This window comes from Streptopelia decaocto (assembly GCF_964273445.1).
Source record: "Streptopelia decaocto genome assembly, chromosome: 1".
Classification (NCBI taxonomy): Eukaryota; Metazoa; Chordata; class Aves; order Columbiformes; family Columbidae; genus Streptopelia; species Streptopelia decaocto.
Window position 1 is genome coordinate 144008502 of NC_138663.1, and position 19891 is coordinate 144028392.

At 42.7% G+C, this 19891-nt stretch overlaps 3 protein-coding genes across 3 annotated transcripts; 1 reads left to right on the forward strand and 2 right to left on the reverse strand.

Moving 5' to 3' along the window:
- Positions 1 to 2731: 2731 nt before the first annotated feature.
- MITD1 (microtubule interacting and trafficking domain containing 1) lies at positions 2732 to 6702 on the reverse strand. Its single transcript, XM_082075953.1, has 7 exons — positions 6446 to 6702; positions 6158 to 6259; positions 5909 to 6045; positions 5740 to 5826; positions 4972 to 5087; positions 4554 to 4614; positions 2732 to 4471 (listed from the first exon to the last, which is right to left on the reverse strand). Exons 1-7 carry the CDS (start codon positions 6690 to 6692, stop codon positions 4376 to 4378), a joined length of 846 nt encoding a protein of 281 aa, XP_081932079.1. The 5' UTR covers positions 6693 to 6702; the 3' UTR covers positions 2732 to 4375.
- Positions 6703 to 6704: 2 nt separating this feature from the next.
- MRPL30 (mitochondrial ribosomal protein L30) lies at positions 6705 to 10303 on the forward strand. Its single transcript, XM_082075955.1, has 5 exons — positions 6705 to 6885; positions 7292 to 7372; positions 9024 to 9170; positions 9961 to 10034; positions 10121 to 10303. Exons 1-5 carry the CDS (start codon positions 6835 to 6837, stop codon positions 10251 to 10253), a joined length of 486 nt encoding a protein of 161 aa, XP_081932081.1. The 5' UTR covers positions 6705 to 6834; the 3' UTR covers positions 10254 to 10303.
- Positions 10304 to 14547: 4244 nt separating this feature from the next.
- Positions 14548 to 19243, reverse strand: LOC309452139 (lysozyme g-like). Its single transcript, XM_082075954.1, has 5 exons — positions 19029 to 19243; positions 18273 to 18362; positions 17458 to 17654; positions 15511 to 15649; positions 14548 to 14712 (listed from the first exon to the last, which is right to left on the reverse strand). The coding sequence occupies exons 1-5, from the start codon at positions 19033 to 19035 to the stop codon at positions 14579 to 14581; spliced, it is 567 nt and encodes a 188-aa protein (XP_081932080.1). The 5' UTR covers positions 19036 to 19243; the 3' UTR covers positions 14548 to 14578.
- Between the last annotated feature and the right edge of the window lie 648 nt (positions 19244 to 19891).

Consider the following 19891-nt stretch of genomic DNA (forward strand, 5'->3'; position numbering starts at 1 on the left):
GTTAAGATAAGTTCACAAGTTTGGCTATTGATGCTAAAATAGGTTATTCAAACAAAATAATACAGCTAAAATAATAAAATACAATTAAAATGATAGTTTGATTAAATGCATTCTGCAGCAAGTTCCAGCCTGGTTTAGGGCTTTTGTCTATGCATATGCAAAAGCAAGGGAGGGTTAGGAAGTTCAGTGTGGGGGTTTATGTGATGAGGGCAAGAAAGGCTAAGTGGGACAGAAGCTGCATGTGCCTTCTTTGTACCTGCACTGCCTGGCACAAAGCTGGGAGTCCCTGCTGCCATAGTTACTGCTGTCTAACCTAAAAGTGGGAATACTACATTAGAAAATAACTTGCAAATACAGATTGAGGAGCAAAGGGTTCCTTATGTTACCACCTAGGAAAAAAATTGCTACTGAAAGGCAATAGTGAACTGAAAATGACAGTTTTCATGTGAAATAAAAATAATAGCTCAGTATAAAGTAACATCATGAAAGAAAGGCTCAAGATGTATTGTGCTGTTGTTGCCAAATAAGCAGAATGCAATTTTGATCAGGTTGAAACAGATGCAGTTTATTGCTATAGCTGTAGGAGAGAACCCAGAGCAGCAGTGACAGACTTGGCTGATGTGAACTCTGCCCAAATGAGGTAGTTACAGAGTTTATATACCTTTATGTTATACACTCTTTCTCCACCAAACTGCCCTTGAATAGTAGTGTTAGTTAAATACGAAGTGGGAGGTTCATCTAGCAAAAAAGGCATAAATTCACCCTGTCCGAGGTGTGAGCACATCAAGGTAAATTCCATTCATGGCGCAATAAATAGTAGAACCCACTTTACATAGGCGTCTTTTCCTAGGTGGTTAAATGGGGTGGTAGGACTTAAAGCATGGTATCCAGAAATGAGGCGGATGGTTTCAAAGGGCTTGTTACCAGATAACATAAGGGTTGTCCTGAAATACCAACAGTGTTTACTACTTCTGAAGATGAGGGAACTGCAGGAAAATCAGAGGCACATAAAGTGGATTGAGAAACACCAGTATCAATTAGGCAGGTATATAATTAGGCAAGATAAATAAAGACCAGTCCGGCCCAAAGCAGGTAAAGTAGCAACGATGTTTATGTCCTTTGGGTTGTCATAATCACATTTCTGAGGCTGTGGCATGAAGGAAGAGTTGGGTAGAAAGTTAGGGTGACTGAGTCCTGCTGGACTTAAAAGACTTAGATTGGGTTGCTAAGGTCATTCTGATTTCCAGTGTCCTTGTTGTCCACACAGACAACCCTCAGCTGAAGCTCCAGCAGGGATTTCAAAAGGTCCCTCACCTTTCTGAGCTGCACTAAGGGGGTTTTGGCAGGGATCAGTCTGTGATCCTCCCAGGTGAAGCAGCGCGTATGAATCCAAGTCACAGCACCAAATTCTGTCATAGAATAACTGGAATGCAAGTTTGATCAGGTCCAAACAGCAGTGGTTTATTGCTATGAGAGAGAACACAGAGCAGCAGAGGGACAACCTCTGCTGATATGACCTCCACCCAAGTGAGGCTGTTACTGAGTTGATATACTGCTGGGTTATACAACTCATTCTTCATGAAACCACCAAATAAGCACCATGATGTGGTAACTAACAGTGGCCACTGAAATTCTTCAAATAAGGAGGCTCTAAGCAGATTAGGAAGCCCTAAGCAGTCTCTCCTTTTATGAATACTCACCTCCTTTGCTAATTAAATTGTGCTGACCAGAGGAGACCCTTACCTGCAAATATTTAACAAGTGAGGCCTGCAAATGGCTGTGAGGTGTTACTATGTCCCTTCCACACTGTAACCTTTACAAGATGGCTGGTCGACCAGCATTCAGGAGGAACTTGCATTGCTGAAGTGACCTGCCTTTAGCTAGCGAGAGCAGTCAGTGGGGGTGAATCCAGCCCTTGGCTGGGACTGACAGCCATACTGCAGGGCTGAATGACAGACTCTGGTAGGGAAGGTGGCTTAAGGTCATCTCCACTTATTGTGCCAAGAGGGACTGTCCCGGCTGCACAACCCAGGTGATGACCTGACATACTAAGTGTGAGTGGCAGCACAGAATATGGCCTGGAGTCAGTAAATTGCAGAACTATCAGATTTCTCTAGTAATTTTTTCCCTGCTCATCAACGCCCATTCCTCTTCACACCTGGTGTTCCTACTGGCAGTGAAAGGAACTATTCAGAAATAAAGGGCTTATAGGTAAAAATTGCAGTGCAGCACCAACTGGGACGTCACTAAAAGCTTAGCTGGACATATGTACAGATACCACATATTCATGAGATCTGCAAAAGAAAGCCATGGTCTTAGCTACTGATTTATAGTCTCATTATAAAACAGAAAACATTCTGGCAATGAAAAGGCTGGAGAGGGAAGACCATGCTTGCCTTGTGTGGTATTTGTAGAGGACCACATCATAGGAGCTTACTACCAGAACAGACAGGCATATTGTATTACAAGGTGGAGAAAACATAAAGATTTTTATTTCCAATTGAGCATAAGGATTTAGAGTTGATCTATAATATTTAAGGTGGCTTTTTATTTTGCCCCTGTGTGTTTGAAATGGCTGGACTAGGTTAAAACATACAAAGCTTGACATTTGGGAAGCTTACTGAATTTACAGTGAACCTTCTCCCAAACATGACTGATCTATAAGGCATTACCCAGCTTCCCTGAATTACCCTATGTAGTGCAGACAAGAATTCAAACAGAGGACTAAAACTACAAATAATAAAAAATAACCTTTATTCCCATTAAAAATAGGCATATATTATATACAACTGAAGAAACCTGATGACAGTCACAAAAAATCTAGTATCACAGCAGCAAGCCAGGGAGCTTCTGTGGAATGTCTGAGGGGACTGACTGGTCGCGTACAGCTTCTGTGGCACATATATTATTCTTTTTGCTGATGTAACACTGAAAAGCTGACACATTATTATGCAAAAGGATAAAGAAGGCAAACCACTGGCAAACTGTGACCCAAAGAACAAGGCAAAGACCAGCTCTGTTTCTTCTTGGTAGCTATGGAGTAGATTTGTTGCATTAGAAGCAAGAATAAAAGGAAAGCAGCATTAGATGACAGAAGGTGAAAGAACAATAAAGCAAATAATAAAAAAATGATCATGAAATAGACCAGCCATCCAGAAAAAGAAACATAGGACGAAGTTCTAGCACTGAACATGCTACTAGAATATGGAGGCTTATTGTATTACAAAATACAGAAAATGTAAGGCACCTATCAGTCCTGAGGCTGAAAAGACTTTGATGTGACCTGTAAAAGAGGCTACTGCCTGTTCTTCATGTCAGAATACAGGACTTTGCTGGATTCGTGCTGACAATGATCGAGAACTCATGTGTTAGGAGAAAAAGCAGCAGCAGCTCAGGTGCTACCTTCTGCTTTACAGAGGATTAAGTAAAGACAAGAAAAGACTTTGTCTTTCTTCCAATTAGCCCATTCCTTAGAATCATTATTAATAAGAAAGTTTCAGGGTATCCAACTTGTGGCAGAATTTAAAAATAAATTCTTCTTATTTAGGGGACTATCTTAGTAGCAGGGAAACAGGTTACTGCAGTTCAGACTGGCATGACTAGCTGGAAAGACAATAAACTTGCAAGTCAGGGAAAAGTTTGGCAGAGTATAATGCAACCTTTCCACATCTAATGCTAAGGATGGAAACCAGGCATATGACCATGTATCACAGAATAAAAGAACATACACAAGTGATAGAGAAAAAATACAGCTGTTTGCATCCTTTCCAACCCAACATCCATCATGCAGAGACAAATAAGATGACCCTAAAATGTCTCTATGCAAGGAGTTTGGAAAATTGTATGTTATATTTGAGGTTACTAGTAAATTCTGCAAAATCAGGTATTACGGGTTTGACCAAAACACGCCATAACAGTAGTCATGACTAGAATACAGGAATTAAAGGAAATAAATAAGGCTGCTTATAAAAGAGGACATGTGGCAGCCCACCTTCAAATGTTTGTGAGGCAGTCAAATAAAGATTAAAAAACCCAAAATTTGCCTCAAGAGAAAAACTAACAGTAAAAATAGCAATGACAAAAAACGAGCCTTTGAGAGACAGTATTGAGGGTCTGTTATGAAACCAAGATAAAATTTAGACATGGATTGTATTAATTAAGATTATGGGAGAACTACAGTGGAAGAACTGTATAGTTGTGCTTTCTCACACTGAAAAAATCTCAAATGTTCTTAAACCTATAGATTATAAAAGCTGAACTAGACTAAGCACTTAGAAGAGTTGCTTCTAAGGGTGGACAGCTGGATTCAAGCAGCATGTTCCAGCTTTACATTTTTATGCTTATAAAAACACTCATTAAAAGCAGTCATATCTGATCACATTTTCTTTGTATTTTTGGTATGAAAGACATCCACTGTTGTTTCATGACAAGGTCGCAAGTCAAAGTCACAGTATCCAATGCTGAAATGACCCTGCAGAAATTAACAGAATTGACATGGTGAAAATACTATCAGCTCTTCTACAGAATAAGTTAAGAGGTCAAAGCATTCTTACCAGTGGTTTCTTAAAATAATCAAGACCCCTTCCAATCTTAATCATCCATCCATTGTTGAATCTGTTGTGAAAATTCACAAATTTGAATACTATGAGTATGCTGAATAAAAAAAGTTATATCCACATGATGCACAAGCTCCTTGTTTCAATCACAATTATTTCCTAGTGTAGCTGGTACCTGTATGGACACTGTTCTGTATAAAGAGACATCTATTATGTTCACAGTTAGAACACATGAAACTATGGAGAGCTGATTTTATCCAGTGAAGGCCACTGCCTTTCACTTTTGTTAACCACAGCTGTAATTGGAAGTTGTTCCAAAAGTAGTCTGACTTCTAGTTTTCAACTTGTCTAGTTGTTTGACTTAAGTAGTTTGACTTCGAATAACTGGCATTCACTGATTTTTTATATCACCCACCTAATTTCTCGATCATGTATTGAAGAAGAAAATGTGATATTCAGTGTTATTCCATAATTTCTCAATGATTGTTGTATTTCTTCCAAGCCACTTATCTGCTGACTCCTCCCACTACCCTGTTAAAAGTAAAAATAATGTGGTGTTTTTCTTTTTTTAATCATGTATTCTACTTCCGGCCACCTCTTCCTAAACTCACCAACAAAACCTTTTTAGTAATAACTTAAACCAAAAGGAAGTAACTTGGATGAAAGCAGATTTGCAGTTTCAGAGACAGGATAAAAAGCAGACATTACACATACACTTGCTAAGGAATGCTGAGGAGGTGCTCACTCTCAGCTCTCTGAAACTAGATACCTAACACTATTTGAGCCAAAATAAATGCAGTGATAGTTTGAGAGGTTTTAACTCATCAAAGCCTCTAAAATGACAACTATATACAGTTCCTGCAAGAGAAAAAAACATGTCTCAATAGATGCTTTCGCTCTGATGACATTTTCCATAGCAAAACTTTCACAAAAATATCTTTTCCATTTAAGATTCTGTTTACCAATAATTTGTTAGAGTTATGAGAAAATTCTTAACTTATAAATTGCTTATGTTCAACTCCCACTTCTTATTTTTCTTTTAATCTGTGTCTTCTGATGAAGGCTCAGTCTAACACATACTGGTAAGTAACAACAAATCTATATTTAAAGACACTGTATATACATATTTGCATGTGGTAACACCTGATTATGAGGAAATAGAAACCAAAGTCTAGACACTTACTTTATCATGGGAAGTGAGGAGGTGGATTGTTTTCACCTTGCACGGCCCCTTAACTAGCATCTCACAGAATCGTAGAAAGTTATACAACTGCAAAAGTGTTATTTAATTTAGTAACTTGGAACTTTTTTAGTAGTTACATCTGTATTAGTTACACCGAATATCTACTTGCCTGATGAACACTCCTAATGTACGGGTCCTCCACCCAAACTTCAGAAAGAATCTCAGTGAGGTACTCTTGGAAAACCTTTTCGTAGCTGAAACCTGTTGCGTTGTCCTCTATCCTGATTTGCTTATGGTATTTGCCCTCTGAAAAGAAGTCTCTCTTTCAGTAAACATCATGACATAACTCCTGCCTTAACCGCAACATTCACATGACAACAGGTATTTAAATGCAAACAGGTACACCCCAGCTCCATACCTTGTTTCTCTTTTTCAATGTGTTTCTTAATGTCTTCAGCTCTGGTCATGTACTCGGATATTCTCCTTCGGTAACGGTGCTTTTTGGCCTCATCCTTCGTGGCTGTGGATCAAAGGCGCCCAGGCCAGCTCTCCTCAAGGCAGGGGGCACACACGCCAGCGTCCCCGCCAGCCGACAGGGGACCGAGGCCGTCAAATGCGGCTCGTGTCTCCTCAACGGCTGTAGCAAACGGCTGCCCAACCGCCCCTCACCCACCCACCCGCCCGCCGCTGCCGCCCCGCCCGGTACCTTTCACCACCTGCAGCAGGAGGTCGATGCCCTCCTGGTAACACACCAGCGACTCTTGGAAGCGAGACGCCAGGTCCAGCTCCACCGCCCGCTTCACCGTCTCCGCCCCGGCCCGCTCCAGCGCGGCGGTGCCATCGCCCCCCGCCCGCGACATAGGCGCCGCGGCGCGGACGGGGACCCGACCCACGACCGGGACCGGCACCAGGCGGCCACGCCCCGGGCAGTGCCGGGAGGCCACAGTGCGCATGCGCTCCGCTTCCCCCGCCTCCCGGGGAGTAGACACAGACGCGGAGGAAGAAGGACGGGGTTGTGTCTCACCGCTGTCCTTCCGCTAGCGAGGGACTGAAGTGCTGTGGCGTCGGTTCCCGGCCGGAACGTTGCGCACCGAGATGGCGGCCGCTGCGGGCCGGGCCGGCCTGGGGTACACTGCCGCTTGGAAGGTGCTGGCCCGGGCTGGGGGTTTCTTTGGGGGCAACCTATCGCTGGCGCCGCCCCTTTGGCCGTGCGCGATCACTCGGCGGCGGGGCCTCCTCGTGCAGCGGCGGGGGACGGCCGTGTGGAGGGGGACACGGGTGGCGCGGTACTGGGAGCTTCACCCCCCCCATCCCGGGGCGTCCCCGCCGCGGGGCCTGGTCGGTGTCTCCCCTGAGGGGAGAGCGCGGCCGGTGGAGAGGCCGAGGAGCTTGTGGGCGCCCGGTGTCAGCACGGGCTGTTCTTCAGCTGCCCAGAGATGTGATTAACACGAGATATGTGCCCTGCCGGCCTGAGTTTGGCTACATAATCTATTTGCACATATGAAGAGCCATGAGGGAAATGCAGACGAGTTGAGTCCTGCTCTCTTTGCAGGTGCTGGGGAAGAGGATGGAGGGGATGGCACCCACGGTGTGGGTTCGTTGTCTCTTTACCAGGTCAAGGATTCCAGACTCGGTACGTGCTTCAGTAGTCAAGAAACTGAAAAATAGGGATCAGACTGCTTAATTCTGTGCTTTCTGTGGTGTGACAGACTCCTAGAGGCTCTGAGATGCGCAGGTGTACAGTGTGCTGAGTGGAGGGCAGAGCCCAAAGGGTTGTAGTGAATGGGGCTATGTCTGGCTGGTGACTGGTCACCAGTGGTGTTCCTCAGGGCTCAGTTCTAGAGGGATGGCTCCATTTGGTGTTTTTATCAATTATCTGGATGCAGGAGTTGAATGCACCATTAGCAAGTTTGCTGATGATACCGAACTGGGAGATGCTGTCAAGTCTCTCGAGGGACCAGAGGCATTGCAGAGGGATCTACGTAGGCTAGAGCATTGGGCTATGATTAATGGCATGAGATTTAACAAGAACAAATGCCAGATTCTGCTGCTAGGATAAAGTAAGGCTGGGCACCAAGTATAAATTGGGAGAGGAGTGGCTGGAGAGCAGCCCTGCAGAAAGGAATCTGGGGGTGCTGGTTGACAGCAGCTGAGTGGGAGTCAGCAGTGTACTCTGGCAGCCAGGAGAGCAAACCACATCCTGGGGTGCATCAAACGGCATAACCAGCAGGTCAAAAGAGGTGATTGGCCTGCTATATTCATTGTTGGTATAGCCTCATCTCAAGCCCTGTCTGCAGTTCTGGGCCCCACCATTAAAGAAGGGTGTGAAGGTCCTTGAATGCCTCCAGAGAAAGGCAACAGGGCTGGTACGCCTGTCCTGTGAGTAGTAGCTGAGGACTTTGGGCTGGTCTAGTTTGGAGAGAAGGAGGCTGAGAGGCAACCTCATGGCTCTGCAGCTTCCTGAGGAGGGGAAGGGGAGAGGGAGGTGCTGAGCTCTGCTTCCTGGGATCCAGTGATGGGGCACGTGGGAATGGCTCAAAGCTGTGCCAGGGGAGGTTTAGACTGGACATGAGGAAGCATTTATTTACTAAGAGGGTGGTCAAACACTGGAACAGGCTTCCTAGAGAGGCGGTCGATGCCCAGGCCTGTCAGTGTTTAAGAGTCATTTGGACAATGTCGTTACCAGCAGGCTTTAACTTTTGGTCAGCCCTGAAATGGTCAGGCAGTTGGACTAGATGATCATTGTGGGTCCCTTCCAACTGAAGTATTCAATTCAATAGATAACTAAACCCAACTGATATTCTGTGATTCTCTGATGAGAAGTTTGACTTACATTTTAAATTTTTACATTTACATTTTTAGGTTATGTTTTTGCAAGATACCGTCTAGTGTCAGTTGACTCTTTTCCTTAGAATTATTCTTAACGCCTAAGAAAAAAGTTACCATTCAGAGGCTAAGCAGAGGCTCTTCAATGAGATGCATGAGAATTAAGTGCTGTGCTTGTATAGAGTGTTGTGCCTGTATTTCTGTACAGTTACACTGCCAAATGCAGGAGTTAATGTATTCATCAGCAAACCCATATAAAAATATTTTTGACTTAAATGTTACAAAAGCTAAATTTGAGGTCACTTATTAGTGCTCTGACCTTCTGAAAAGAAGGACAGCTAAACATGTAAGAGTTTTTACCAAGGTTGAAGTATGTTTTAGAGAGTTATTTTGTTAACTATAATAATAATTCAGATATTTAGGGGAAAAACATTTGTTTTGTGAACTTCTTATTCTAGGTATTTCAGCCACGGCCTGGAGATCACGAAAAGTATGGAGGTGACCCTGAGCAGCCCCACAAAATCCATGTTATTACTCGAATTAAAAGTGTAATTGGTCGCCCATATTGGGAAAAGAAGATAATACATGATCTTGGACTGGATAAAGTATGATTGCTGTTCTTTATATTTACTGTGTACATCAGAAATGTAGAAATATAGGGTAGAATTAAGGTGATGAGGTTTTTTTTAAGGACCTCGATTTTGCAGTCACCAAACTTGGATTGTTTTACAGCTGCTATAAATTTAGTTGAGAAAATGATGATGTGTTTAAGAACTGAGAGGAGTGTTAATTACAAGTGCCCTTTTAGTGGGAATTCAGAATATCATTATGTGGTGTTGCTCTGGATGCCTGAGGAGAACTTTACCTTGAGAATTCTGCTAAAATAATAAAAATAGATTTGTAAATACTTTGAATTATTCAGATGTTGTGAATACGTAGGTAAGACTAGTTTGTTAGTGAAAACGCTTCCAAATCCAAGACTTTAAGAATTTGTGTCAAAGGTGTTTTTATCAAAATTCTTTAGGCCAACAACACACTGTGTAAAGATTCATCTAGTCAGTGTTATATTGCAGAGAAAAAAATGTGTGGTTGATCAATTTAAGATCTGAAGCAAGCAGTCTTTCCCCTAAACTTTATAGTATTTGTAACAGTTGGAAGAAATTTGAATATATTGATAACGTAATGGGAATGAAGCTGAATTTGTTATTTTACCGGAATAGAGTTTGATGAAGTTTTGATTTAATATTTTCATATGTGTTCTTGATGCATGAGATTTCTCTAAATCTTGCATTTGCAAATGTGGTTTATATTTTTACTGACAGCGTGAAAAGTTTAGTAAATGGAGATTTGGGGGTTGGCAATGCATTTATAAAACCTGTTCTATACTTTCTACAGGCACATCAGCCAAGACTGCACAAAAATATCCCTTCTGTGAATTCCAAACTGAAGGTTGTTAAACATCTGATAAGGTTTGTTAACTATTTGTTTGATTTGGAACACAATGTAACTCTCTTCTAGTCGTAGGACTTCACTAAGCAAACTCTTTTGTCTGTAGGATACAACCACTGAAACTACCTTACGGGTTGCCAACAGAAGAGGAAATGTCGGACACCTTTCTTACGAGCAAGGGAGAGCTTGTCATTAAACGGCATCTGAAACCTGTGGAGCAGAAAGAAATTAAGCCATAAGATGTGCTTGTTGGATTTATATTTTATAAAATAAATAATTTAACTCTTGAGTTAAGAGTTTGTTTATTAAATGTAAGCTTAATTAGTACCCTGTCTGGTATGAGTGATGGAGGTGACACTGCTTAAAGAAGGATTACATGTGTGCAAATATAAAATTCAGGATTGGTAATATTTGCCTGAAATATTAAATGAATGATAGGCTTTCTTTCCTCGTGTTTTAACTTTGTGGCTAGATTACTGCAGTTTATGGCTAGTTATGAGAGAACATAAAGTCAGATAAGCAGAGAAATAAGTAGAATAGATTTAGCTATTGCTGGTGAGGGCATTTCCAGCTAATAGTAAAGGTTTGCAATGACAGTGCATGACTTCATCTTTATTGTGTGAAGGAGGGAACTGGAATTGAAAAGCCCTCTGTTTGCCAGTTACACAAGAGCTGACTGGCTGTCCACCGAGAGTGTCATTTGGTTGAGGCAGGCATTTGGGGGACTTATCTTGTTATCCAGCTCTCACGCTTGTTCCTAAGCAAACAGTCTGTCACCTGGCCTCCTCTGTAGCTTAAAAAGTACCTGAGCTCCCTGCTTGGGAGTAACAGAAGGAGTGATTCACATCTTGGTAGGTTGTATAATTTGTCTTTCAGGAATTGCACTGTCTGACTTCATATGTATTTCTCAGTCCTAAATGTTTAGTAGCACTAGCCTAAGAGCTGCAGTCTGTGTGAAAGCTGATACTTGTCCTTTTCTAAAATTGCAGACTTTAGAAATCTGGAGACCCTAAAGCATGCCTCTGATGCAAGTTAGTAATGATGGGCTGCAAGCTTATAAAATAACAGTTTTTACTGAAGGATCTCAAGTAGTACTGTATGCATATTTTTATTTACAGTTTTAAGAATTGTGGCCAAAGTTAGCAAGCTGCTTCTGTATCTAATAATAAAGCAGTTTTCATTCCAGCGAGCATAAATTGCGTAGTTTAACAGACTGTGAGGCTCTCCCACGCTACACATGCTGCAGAGTTAATCTTAATGACTGTATGTTGTGAGAAGATCAGAGGGATACAGTTGCTGAAAAAGTATGTTTATCCTTTCTGCATGCTTGCAGAGAAGAGTAAACACTAGTAGGAGTTCAAAGGAACAGACATATCGGTAGAGGAACATAAAAGCTGAAGACACTGTGTGCAGAAGAAAAAGAAGGAAAGGCCATGGTAATGGCATTGAAAAGTAATGGCTTCTGGGGGCCTGCTGAAGGCAGAAATGTGAAATTGAGCTGAAAAAATATCAGTTTCTCAACAAGCTACAGGCTATGGTTGGACAGATGCAGAAAATAACTGCTGTCAGTCTGAAGTGTATAGATTAGCAAGGCAAAAGTGAAGCAGAGAAATGAATGTTGCTTTTCTTCCCTCCCTGCTTACTTCCAGCGTCTGCATAGCATCTTGTGCTGCAGTGTGTTACAACTGCAGCCTCTGTGGGGTGGTGACCATGTTCCCACAGGGAGGTACTCAGTAAAGCTGAAATTTCAGCCCTTTTGAAGGACCATGTGTAGTGCATTGAAGGTACGGGGCACGATTAAAAGAGGTGGCACAGGTACTAGGGCCCAGTGGGTCTTGTTGCTGAGGGATAGCTAATACAAGTCTTGTAGCAAGCTTGGTGGCCCGGAGCACCCAAACCGCAATTGCTCAGCCTTTCCAAGCACAATCAGGATTAGTGTCCACGGCACTGCAGCCTGGTGAATCTCCAACAGAGGGAGTGCTGCCAGTTCTGTCATACACAGAATGTGTATGGGTATGGATCTCCTATTCATTCTACTATACAGATGCGACAACCTTCAAAAGTACTGCAGTGTAAACCAGAAATAATGTGCTAATGAGGAAGCTTGCTTGGTACTGTGCATAACATAAAAAGTGTGTGATAAACGACCTTAGTTAAAGCAGAGCTAATAACTGCTTCCTAAGTACAGGAAAAGGAAAATGCTTTAGATAGTACCTGTTATTTCTGGGTAAGATTTAGCTACAAGAGATGCTTACAGCTGTCTTTAATTGACAAGACGGCAGTTCTCACGGGAAAGGAAATAGTGTTTTCTTAAGATCTTAAATATATGTGCAGGTTTTGACATTTCCAAAATAGTATTTCCTCCAAGGTCACAACTGTCATACGGTCAGTCTCCTATCCCAAACCTTCTGTCTATAAGCATACTTCCTCTAAAGATTTGCTGTCAGCTCCAAACTCTGAACCAACAGGGTGCACAAACAGCATGTGTCCACATCTTTTCATTAATGGAGCATTGGAAATGCTTCATGTAAATTGTCATGAAGCACAGGTAAGAGATACCGCCTTTTTGTGCAGGGAACAAACAGGCTGACTTCAGATGATGGCAAAATACCTGTTGGAAGGTGCCTCGCAGGTCTCTAGTCCAACCTCCTTCTCAATGCAGGGCCAGCGCTGAGGTCAGACAGGTTGCTCAGGACTTTGTCCAGTCGAGTCTTGAAAACCCCTGAGGACAGGGACAGTGGAGCCTTTCTGGGCAGCCTGCTCTGCTGCCTGGCTGTCCTCATGGGGAAAAGGTTATATGCCAAGTACAGTCTTTTACCCGGTCTGAGCTTCTCTTCTTTGAGCTTATGCCCTTTATGCCTTTGTCATTTCCCAACTTGCACTACCAGGAGGAGCTGGCCTGGCTCCGTGTCCTCAATCATCCCTCACAGGTAGGCACTGTGGGGCTGCTGCGAGGTCCACCTGAAGCTCTCCCTTCTCACAGGGCAAGTGCTCCAGCCTCAGCCAGCTTGGTTTCTCTCTACGGAGTTTGCTCGACTTAATTGGTCTTTCCTGTGTCAAGAATGCCCCAAACTGGACACCACTCTAGGTGTGGTCTAAGTACTTAGTAGAGGCGTGTAATCCCTTCCCTTGGTCAAGCTGTGCTTCTGAGCTCTGAGCAACCTGATCTAGTTGAAGATGTTCCTGCTCACTGCAGGGGGGTTGAACTAGATACCTTTAAAGGTCCCTTTCCACCCAAGCTGTTCTATAATTCCATGATTCTCTTCATGCAGCCCAGGGTACCCTTAGCTGCCTGTGCTGCTTGGGCACACAGCTGCCTCATACTGAGCTTGCTTCTTGGGTAGGAACCATTGGCTGTGTCTACCTGCTGTAGCATTTAAAGTATATTCAAACAATTTTTTTGGTGCAATATATGGTAGCAGTGTGGAAATGTGCTGTTTTAATTTAAAAAATCTATTTCTGTGCTATTGTTCTGTTACAGGTTCATTTACTGTTTCAGATTTGGTAATTCATACTGTAGTGTGAGTAGATCAATACAATTCTAATAATAACATCAGGATAGTATTAGTTACAGGTAGAAAATATTCTCTATAAAAGTGCACCATATTTAAAGCAAACAACCCCCTGTACTCTTTGTTATTAATCCTTTTGCCCCTAGTGGTATGCTTGAGGGTTCTTTTTCACCACTCTTAACCACTTTTCTCCCCTATGTCTTGAAATGGCTGAATGAATCCGACATCTCTGAAGCTAAGGCTTCCAAAAGCTTTATTATATGATTGATTAAAAGGATCTGTTTATTGTGCATGAACGCGCATCATATTTTATAAACTACACGCCACTAAAACCACGATGGAATGTGCCTATTTTTACTGCACACCCTGCACTGAAGCTATCAATAGAAGTATTCATTAGAGTAGCTCGAGTTTTACGGATTGTTTGCAACTGTAAAGGCTAAAATGGAGTAGCATCAAGGGCAAAAGAATGCCAAGGATAGGTTAGCATTTTCCCTCCTGTCACAAGAAACAGCCACTTTGGGGTCACATCACCAAAGTTAAGAGCAATTATTCTGAAAGGATATGATACACTGATACACTCTTCTTGTAGATTGAACATATATGATAATTATTGCAAATATCCAATTCCAAAATTGCAAATTGTTAACAATCAGTTTTGTACTGCTGTTAGACACATGTATTTACAGATAAAATCTAAAGCAAATAAAATCTTGTTAAGCAGCATATAACTTTCTTGCAGCATTAATCTGCTGCTTGAGAAACTGCAAGCACGGATGAAAACTCTGCCTGGATATTCTCATGAAGTGAGATAAAAAATAAATGGCAAAAGATAGGTAGCGGTTTGGATTATTAGTAGTGTTATCTTTTAAAGTTTGTTTGTTTGTTTGTTTTAGCCTTAGCTGAAAAAATAAATCATTGAAAGCTTGCACTTGTTTCTGGCTTTATTGCCTGCTCCCATTCTAACTGTTTCTGGGGGAGAAATCCAGGGTTTTTAAAATTAGAAGCAAATACACAATCAGTGATTCAAATCTAATAATTACTCAGGTATCTCAATATCCATTTCTCTTATAAAACTTGGCTCTTGCAACCACGTCATTGGCATAGTCATGGTGTGTTGTGCCAATATCCATCCTGTCGTAGCTCCGGACATTGTTTGCTCCCGCGTTATAGGCTGAGATCCCACCTGAGATGAAAGTGAAAGCAACACACAAACAGAGGTGAAACTTCGTCAGTAAATAACCAACCAAACAAAAATAATAACTTAAATGCATTGCTTTAGTTTGTAGCTCTCTTTTCACTAGTGTTGTTGGCCAAAGAATTACTATTTCCAGCTCTTTTTTTCTCACTGAGGTGTTCCTTTTATGTTTTAACTTTGTGAAGAAATTATAATTTCCTTCTTTACATCCAGACTTGGTTGTCATTGTCCCCTTGCTGTATTTTGCTAATGTTAACATTTTCAGTTGCGTGACTGTTTCCTTTTGTGCATATTTCTTCACGCCTACCTGCATTTATAACCACAGACACCTTTGTATTGTAGTTGAAATAAAGGGACCCAACCATAACAATGGCTTCAGCTGTAATCAGCTCTCAGGAATATAACCATACTTCCTCCAGAGAGGACCTTACATTTTCAAAATTAATGTGTTTGTTCTTCAGAGTTGCTGGGATAGTAACTTTTTGTAGGTGGGTATAGGAACACAAAGCAAGTGAAATGGAGAGAGGAGGAGAAAACCCACCCTTACTCCTTGCAACTGAAAAATGTCATGATATTTGCCAAGTTTTCCAAAAGCCTGCTAGAAAGCTAACCAAATCTTATTCCTCTGTTTCTTTTAGTGAGTATTAAAGAATATTGTTCCACACTTCAATAAAATGAAGAGAGGGACAGGGGTGTGTTTTTACTTTTCTGATGTGCATGGTTATACAGCATTATCACTCTTGACTTTTATATGTGTGAAGTGTTTTAGAGTTGACAAAACTCTACCTTTGAGCTGCTGTTCCTTTGTCCAAGTTGGGAATTTCTTCTCAATTTCGTTTATCATCCCGCATAAAATCTCTGTGCCTTGCGCTATGTGCTCTTTACTGTCCCATGACCCGACGATCTTATGGTACCGTTTGTCAACCTGAAAGTGAGACAGCAATACCAGCACACCAGAAACCCTACTATTTATCCAGAGCTCTTCATTGTTTACAGGCTGCCTGTATTCATTCTGATCTTTAATCTCATCATTTACCTCTTTTGTAATTGCATAGAGGAAGCAAGCTCAGCTCAAGGTGCAGGGGAAGCCAGCAGATGTGTGACCAGCAGACTGTCAGAGCACTGAAGAGGAATGCCTGCCCCACCTCCTTGTCTGTCAAGGCCTTAAAAAACCATCACAGCTGCTGCTGTAAAAGTGATGGGGTGCAGAAAGCAGAGTTACTGCTGCTTAAGCTTTTCCAGCTGAAAGGGAATTGCTCCTTGCCTCCCCAGCTACATCAAGGGTGGGAAAATCCCTGTTTCACCTAGGGAACTCCCTCGCATCTCTGCCCCAGTCCTTCTCCCTCTTCACCTCGTATCCATGGGGTAGTAAAGCATAAGTCTGAGGAGGCTGGAGCTGTTACAAAAGCAGATCCCAACGCATACAGCAAATGTTTAGGGACTGCATGAATAAGCATACAACTTGGCAAACCGGTAAGGCATGAATGTAGGCATGAATAATGAAGCAAGATCTCCCACTAGCCAGGGCCCTGTGGTGCATGTAGGGTAATTAACCTGACTGTGTGTAGCTGCTTAGTTAAAATAAATGCTTTCTGAAACAAGACTTATTATCTAAAGTATGAAATAGGGACAATTAATCTCTTAATTCCCAAGACATTGCTGGGAAGCAAGCAGTGGTTTCACGGTGTAAAAGCAGTCTGCTCATGCCCTGACTCTCAAAGAATCACAGAAACACAGAATGTTAGAGATTGGAAGGGACCTCAAAAGATTATCTAGTCCAATCGCCCTGCCAGAGTAGGAACATCTAGATGAGGTTACACAGGAATGTGTCCAGGTGGGGTTTGAATGTCTCCAGAGAAGGAGACTCCACAGCCCCCCTGGGCAGCCTGTTCCAGTGTTCTGTCACCCTTACTGAGAAGAAGTTTCTTCTCATAAATATAAGTAGAACCTCCTGTGTTCCAGTTTGTACCCATTGCCTCTTGTCCTATCATTACTTGTCACCGAGAAGACCCTGGCTTCATCCTCCTGACACCCTTTACATATTTATAAACATTAATGAGGTCACCCCTTAGTCTCCTCTTCTCCAAGCTAAAGAGACCCAGCTCCCTCAGCCTTTCCTCATAAGGGAGATGCTCCACTCCCTTAATTATCTTTGTGGCTCTGCGCTGGACTCTCTCCAGCAGTTCCCTGTCCTTCTTGAACTGAGGGGCCCAGAACTGGACACAATATTCCAGATGTGGTCTCACCAGGGCAGAGTAGAGGGGAAGGAGAACCTCTCTGGACCTACTAGCCCCCGCTTCTAATACCACCCAGGATGCCATTGGCCTTCCTGGCCACAAGGGCACAGTGCTGGCTCATGGTCATCCTGCTGTCCACCAGGACCCCCAGGTCCATTTCCCCTACACTGCTCTTTAATAGGTCATTCCCCAACTTGTACTGGAACCTGGGGTTGTTCCTGCCCAGATACAAGACTCTACACTTGCCCTTGTTATATTTCATTAGGTTTTTCCCCACCCAACTCTCCAGCCTGTCCAGGTCTCGCTGGATGGCAGCACTCACCAGGGTCCTTCCCCTGTGCCAGGAGCTAACAGCTGGGTGAGCATCAGCTTTATTCTGGCCAGAGTTGGCTGAAAAGGTTTAGGGTGTTGGCTTTCAACAGGGCCCCTGCTACTCTTCTGACTTTCTGCTTCAAAAGAAGGATAAAGTTTGTGTTTTTAAGAAGGTTGAGCATACCTGCATTAAACCAAATGCGTTTCCATGGTCACCCCAGCCGTCTTTCAGCACTGACCCAGCATGTGACTCTCGAGAGATAATACCAGCAATCACAGCTGGATCAACACACTTGCTGTTGCCAACTTCTGTAATCTTGGCTTTGTATTTCTCCATGTTCTTTAAATCTTTTTCTGCAATCTTCTCTGAGGCAGGAACTCCTACAACACAATGTGCATGACTTTTCCTTTCGTTTTTAAAATTGGAAACAAGCTGTTCTAACAGTCATTATGATCGAGCTGACTTTTTGAATCCTTCTGAATCTATTTAGAGAGAAGCAATGATAGAATTGACCCATTTTGCTGAAGGGTAAGTGCCCAAGAAATTAATACACAGATCATATAAAATATGGTGGGTTTTTTTTCAAATAGAGAGGGCGGTTCTCTAGCGTGCAGACTAAAAGACAGATCTTTTTTTAAATCTAAGCCTTCGGGTGGGTTAGTCCCAGATTTACTTCTTTTTAATTCAGAACTATAATGGGGAAATGTTCAGAAACTTAGGTCATGAGGGCAATACTCTTAAGGGAGAGGGAAAAGGAGGCTCGATGGCAGGGGTTGGATGCACCCAGGAGACCTTGCATTTTCCCTGTGATGGTTTTCAATATTGTCTCAAAGGCAATTCTATTTGCAACATAAACTTATGTGTCCAGGTAGGATCTTTATTGGTTATGGAAAAATCAGCTTGTGTGGCAATGACTGACAGCCAGAGATCGTGATCCATAATAGGTGTGAACTCCTGCATAGATACAAGGGGAGATGAACAGCCCAATCAGCGCCTACCTGAGTAGCTCAGACCTTCTGGTTTCGCAGTTGCCTCTGAAGCTCCAGTTGTTTCAACATTCAGTATATTCCCATAACGACCCAAACAGCCTAAAAGCAATATTTATAACCAGACGTCAAGCCAGCATGGTGTGTGATGCATGCCATTAAAATGCTTTCAGATCCATGACTGAAACCCCTGGCATCATTTCGATAGTAGTGCAGGATTTGTGCTAGCAGATGCGGTCACAATATAGTATGCTCTGGAAAGGATTACCTTTTGGTTGTACTAGCATAAAGCCACAGTGTAGCTTGTGAGGTGAACTGGTGCTTTGTGTGCAGTTAATTTCCCCTAATTTTAGCTTGCCTAAAACTTAGCTGTCTAGTCTAAGCTTGTGACTTGGGCTGCCTGCATAGCCAATGGAGGAAGGCATCTCCAAAAGATGTTTTTTCTATTTAAAAAAAATAAATCTGTGAGAGTCAAAAGAAATCCTGTAGTATTTACTGGCTCCAGCTTGCTTTTTCATAGCTACCATCAACAATAAAAATCGAAGAGAAACATCCTTCAGTTACATCCATTACAATTTATCTGACTTGTAGTTTGTTTGACTTGTGATTTATCTGCATTTATCCGTTGTCTAAACACACGGTTGCAGAATGGAAAACAAGCAAACAGCAACTGAGTGGAACAATGCTAACCTGAGCCTAGCAGTTAATGGAACACACGCTTTGGTACAGTGAATTATTTACAAGAAATATTAGACAAACATCACAGACCTGACATGTTTGCTGCAGGATGTCTCCCCACCTTCTCACCGCACTTCCTAGAGACGAATGGGCTTTTTATCAGCTGTCAGTATTTTGGAGCAGCTGACTCAGTGCACTTCCCACACGCCTCTGTATTACGGGAAGCAGGAACGCCTAACAACTTTTTTTATGTCCGCCCGAACACAATAGGGTTTCTGCTCTACAGCACAAACACAATTATGTTTTTAAAAAATGAAATACCTTTTAATGTAATTTTAAACCCCGTTGCTAACACTTCGGAAGTAGGAGGAGCCTTGTCTGAAAACAACTGCCCCCCTTCAGTTGCTGGGAGCAAGAACGTGCTGACAGTGGGGAAACAGGAACCTGTGCTTTTGCATGTAATAAAGTTCCTGCAGCAATAAGGCGACACAGAGCTGCAACTGCTGAGAACTTGGGTATGCAGAGACTATGCCAGGTCCCTGTTCTCATCCTCTCCTGCAGCGACAGCAAAGGTGAAGGCACAAACCCAAATAAGTAGGGAGCATGGATCAAAGCTGCCGTAGCTGCTCAGCAGTGAGGAAGAAAGCCGCTGGATGGCAGACCTCCCTGTCACTGCTCATCCATAGAGACATGCTTCTCCCCCACGGTAAATTTTGTGAGGGTGAAATGCTGTTTTGCTCTTTCACATTTTAAGCTGGGGAATTCATCCCGTGTCATTGCACTGAAAGATTCAGATCTGTAAATTTTTCCTGTACTGTTGATACCTCCCATAGAGAACCAGCTTGAAAAAGTCACAGCAGCCCATGCATGGAGCTCTTCATGCTCATGATTACGACTTTAAAGACGGCTGAAGAAGAGGGAAGTATGTCTGGTAGGAAGGAAAACAGATATGG

What these genes read in the sequence shown, in the direction of transcription:
- MITD1 (XM_082075953.1), bottom strand. Translation starts at nt 6,692, where the DNA reads ATGCGCACTGTGGCCTCCCGGCACTGCCCGGGGCGTGGCCGCCTGGTG. An exon ending in CCTGCTGCAGGTGGTGAAAG is followed by an intron (nt 6,260 to 6,445) that starts GTACCGGGCGGG and finishes TTTGATCCACAG; the next exon opens with CCACGAAGGATGAGGCCAAA. An exon ending in ATACATGATCGAGAAATTAG is followed by an intron (nt 4,615 to 4,971) that starts GTGGGTGATATA and finishes TTTTCACAACAG; the next exon opens with ATTCAACAATGGATGGATGA.
- MRPL30 (XM_082075955.1), top strand. Translation starts at nt 6,835, where the DNA reads ATGGCGGCCGCTGCGGGCCGGGCCGGCCTGGGGTACACTGCCGCTTGG. An exon ending in GGTACACTGCCGCTTGGAAG is followed by an intron (nt 6,886 to 7,291) that starts GTGCTGGCCCGG and finishes CTCTCTTTGCAG; the next exon opens with GTGCTGGGGAAGAGGATGGA. An exon ending in GTTGTTAAACATCTGATAAG is followed by an intron (nt 10,035 to 10,120) that starts GTTTGTTAACTA and finishes TTTTGTCTGTAG; the next exon opens with GATACAACCACTGAAACTAC.
- LOC309452139 (XM_082075954.1), bottom strand. An exon ending in AGAAGGTCTGAGCTACTCAG is followed by an intron (nt 17,655 to 18,272) that starts GTAGGCGCTGAT and finishes ATTGTGTTGTAG; the next exon opens with GAGTTCCTGCCTCAGAGAAG. An exon ending in AAAGGAACAGCAGCTCAAAG is followed by an intron (nt 14,713 to 15,510) that starts GTAGAGTTTTGT and finishes CTTTCATCTCAG; the next exon opens with GTGGGATCTCAGCCTATAAC.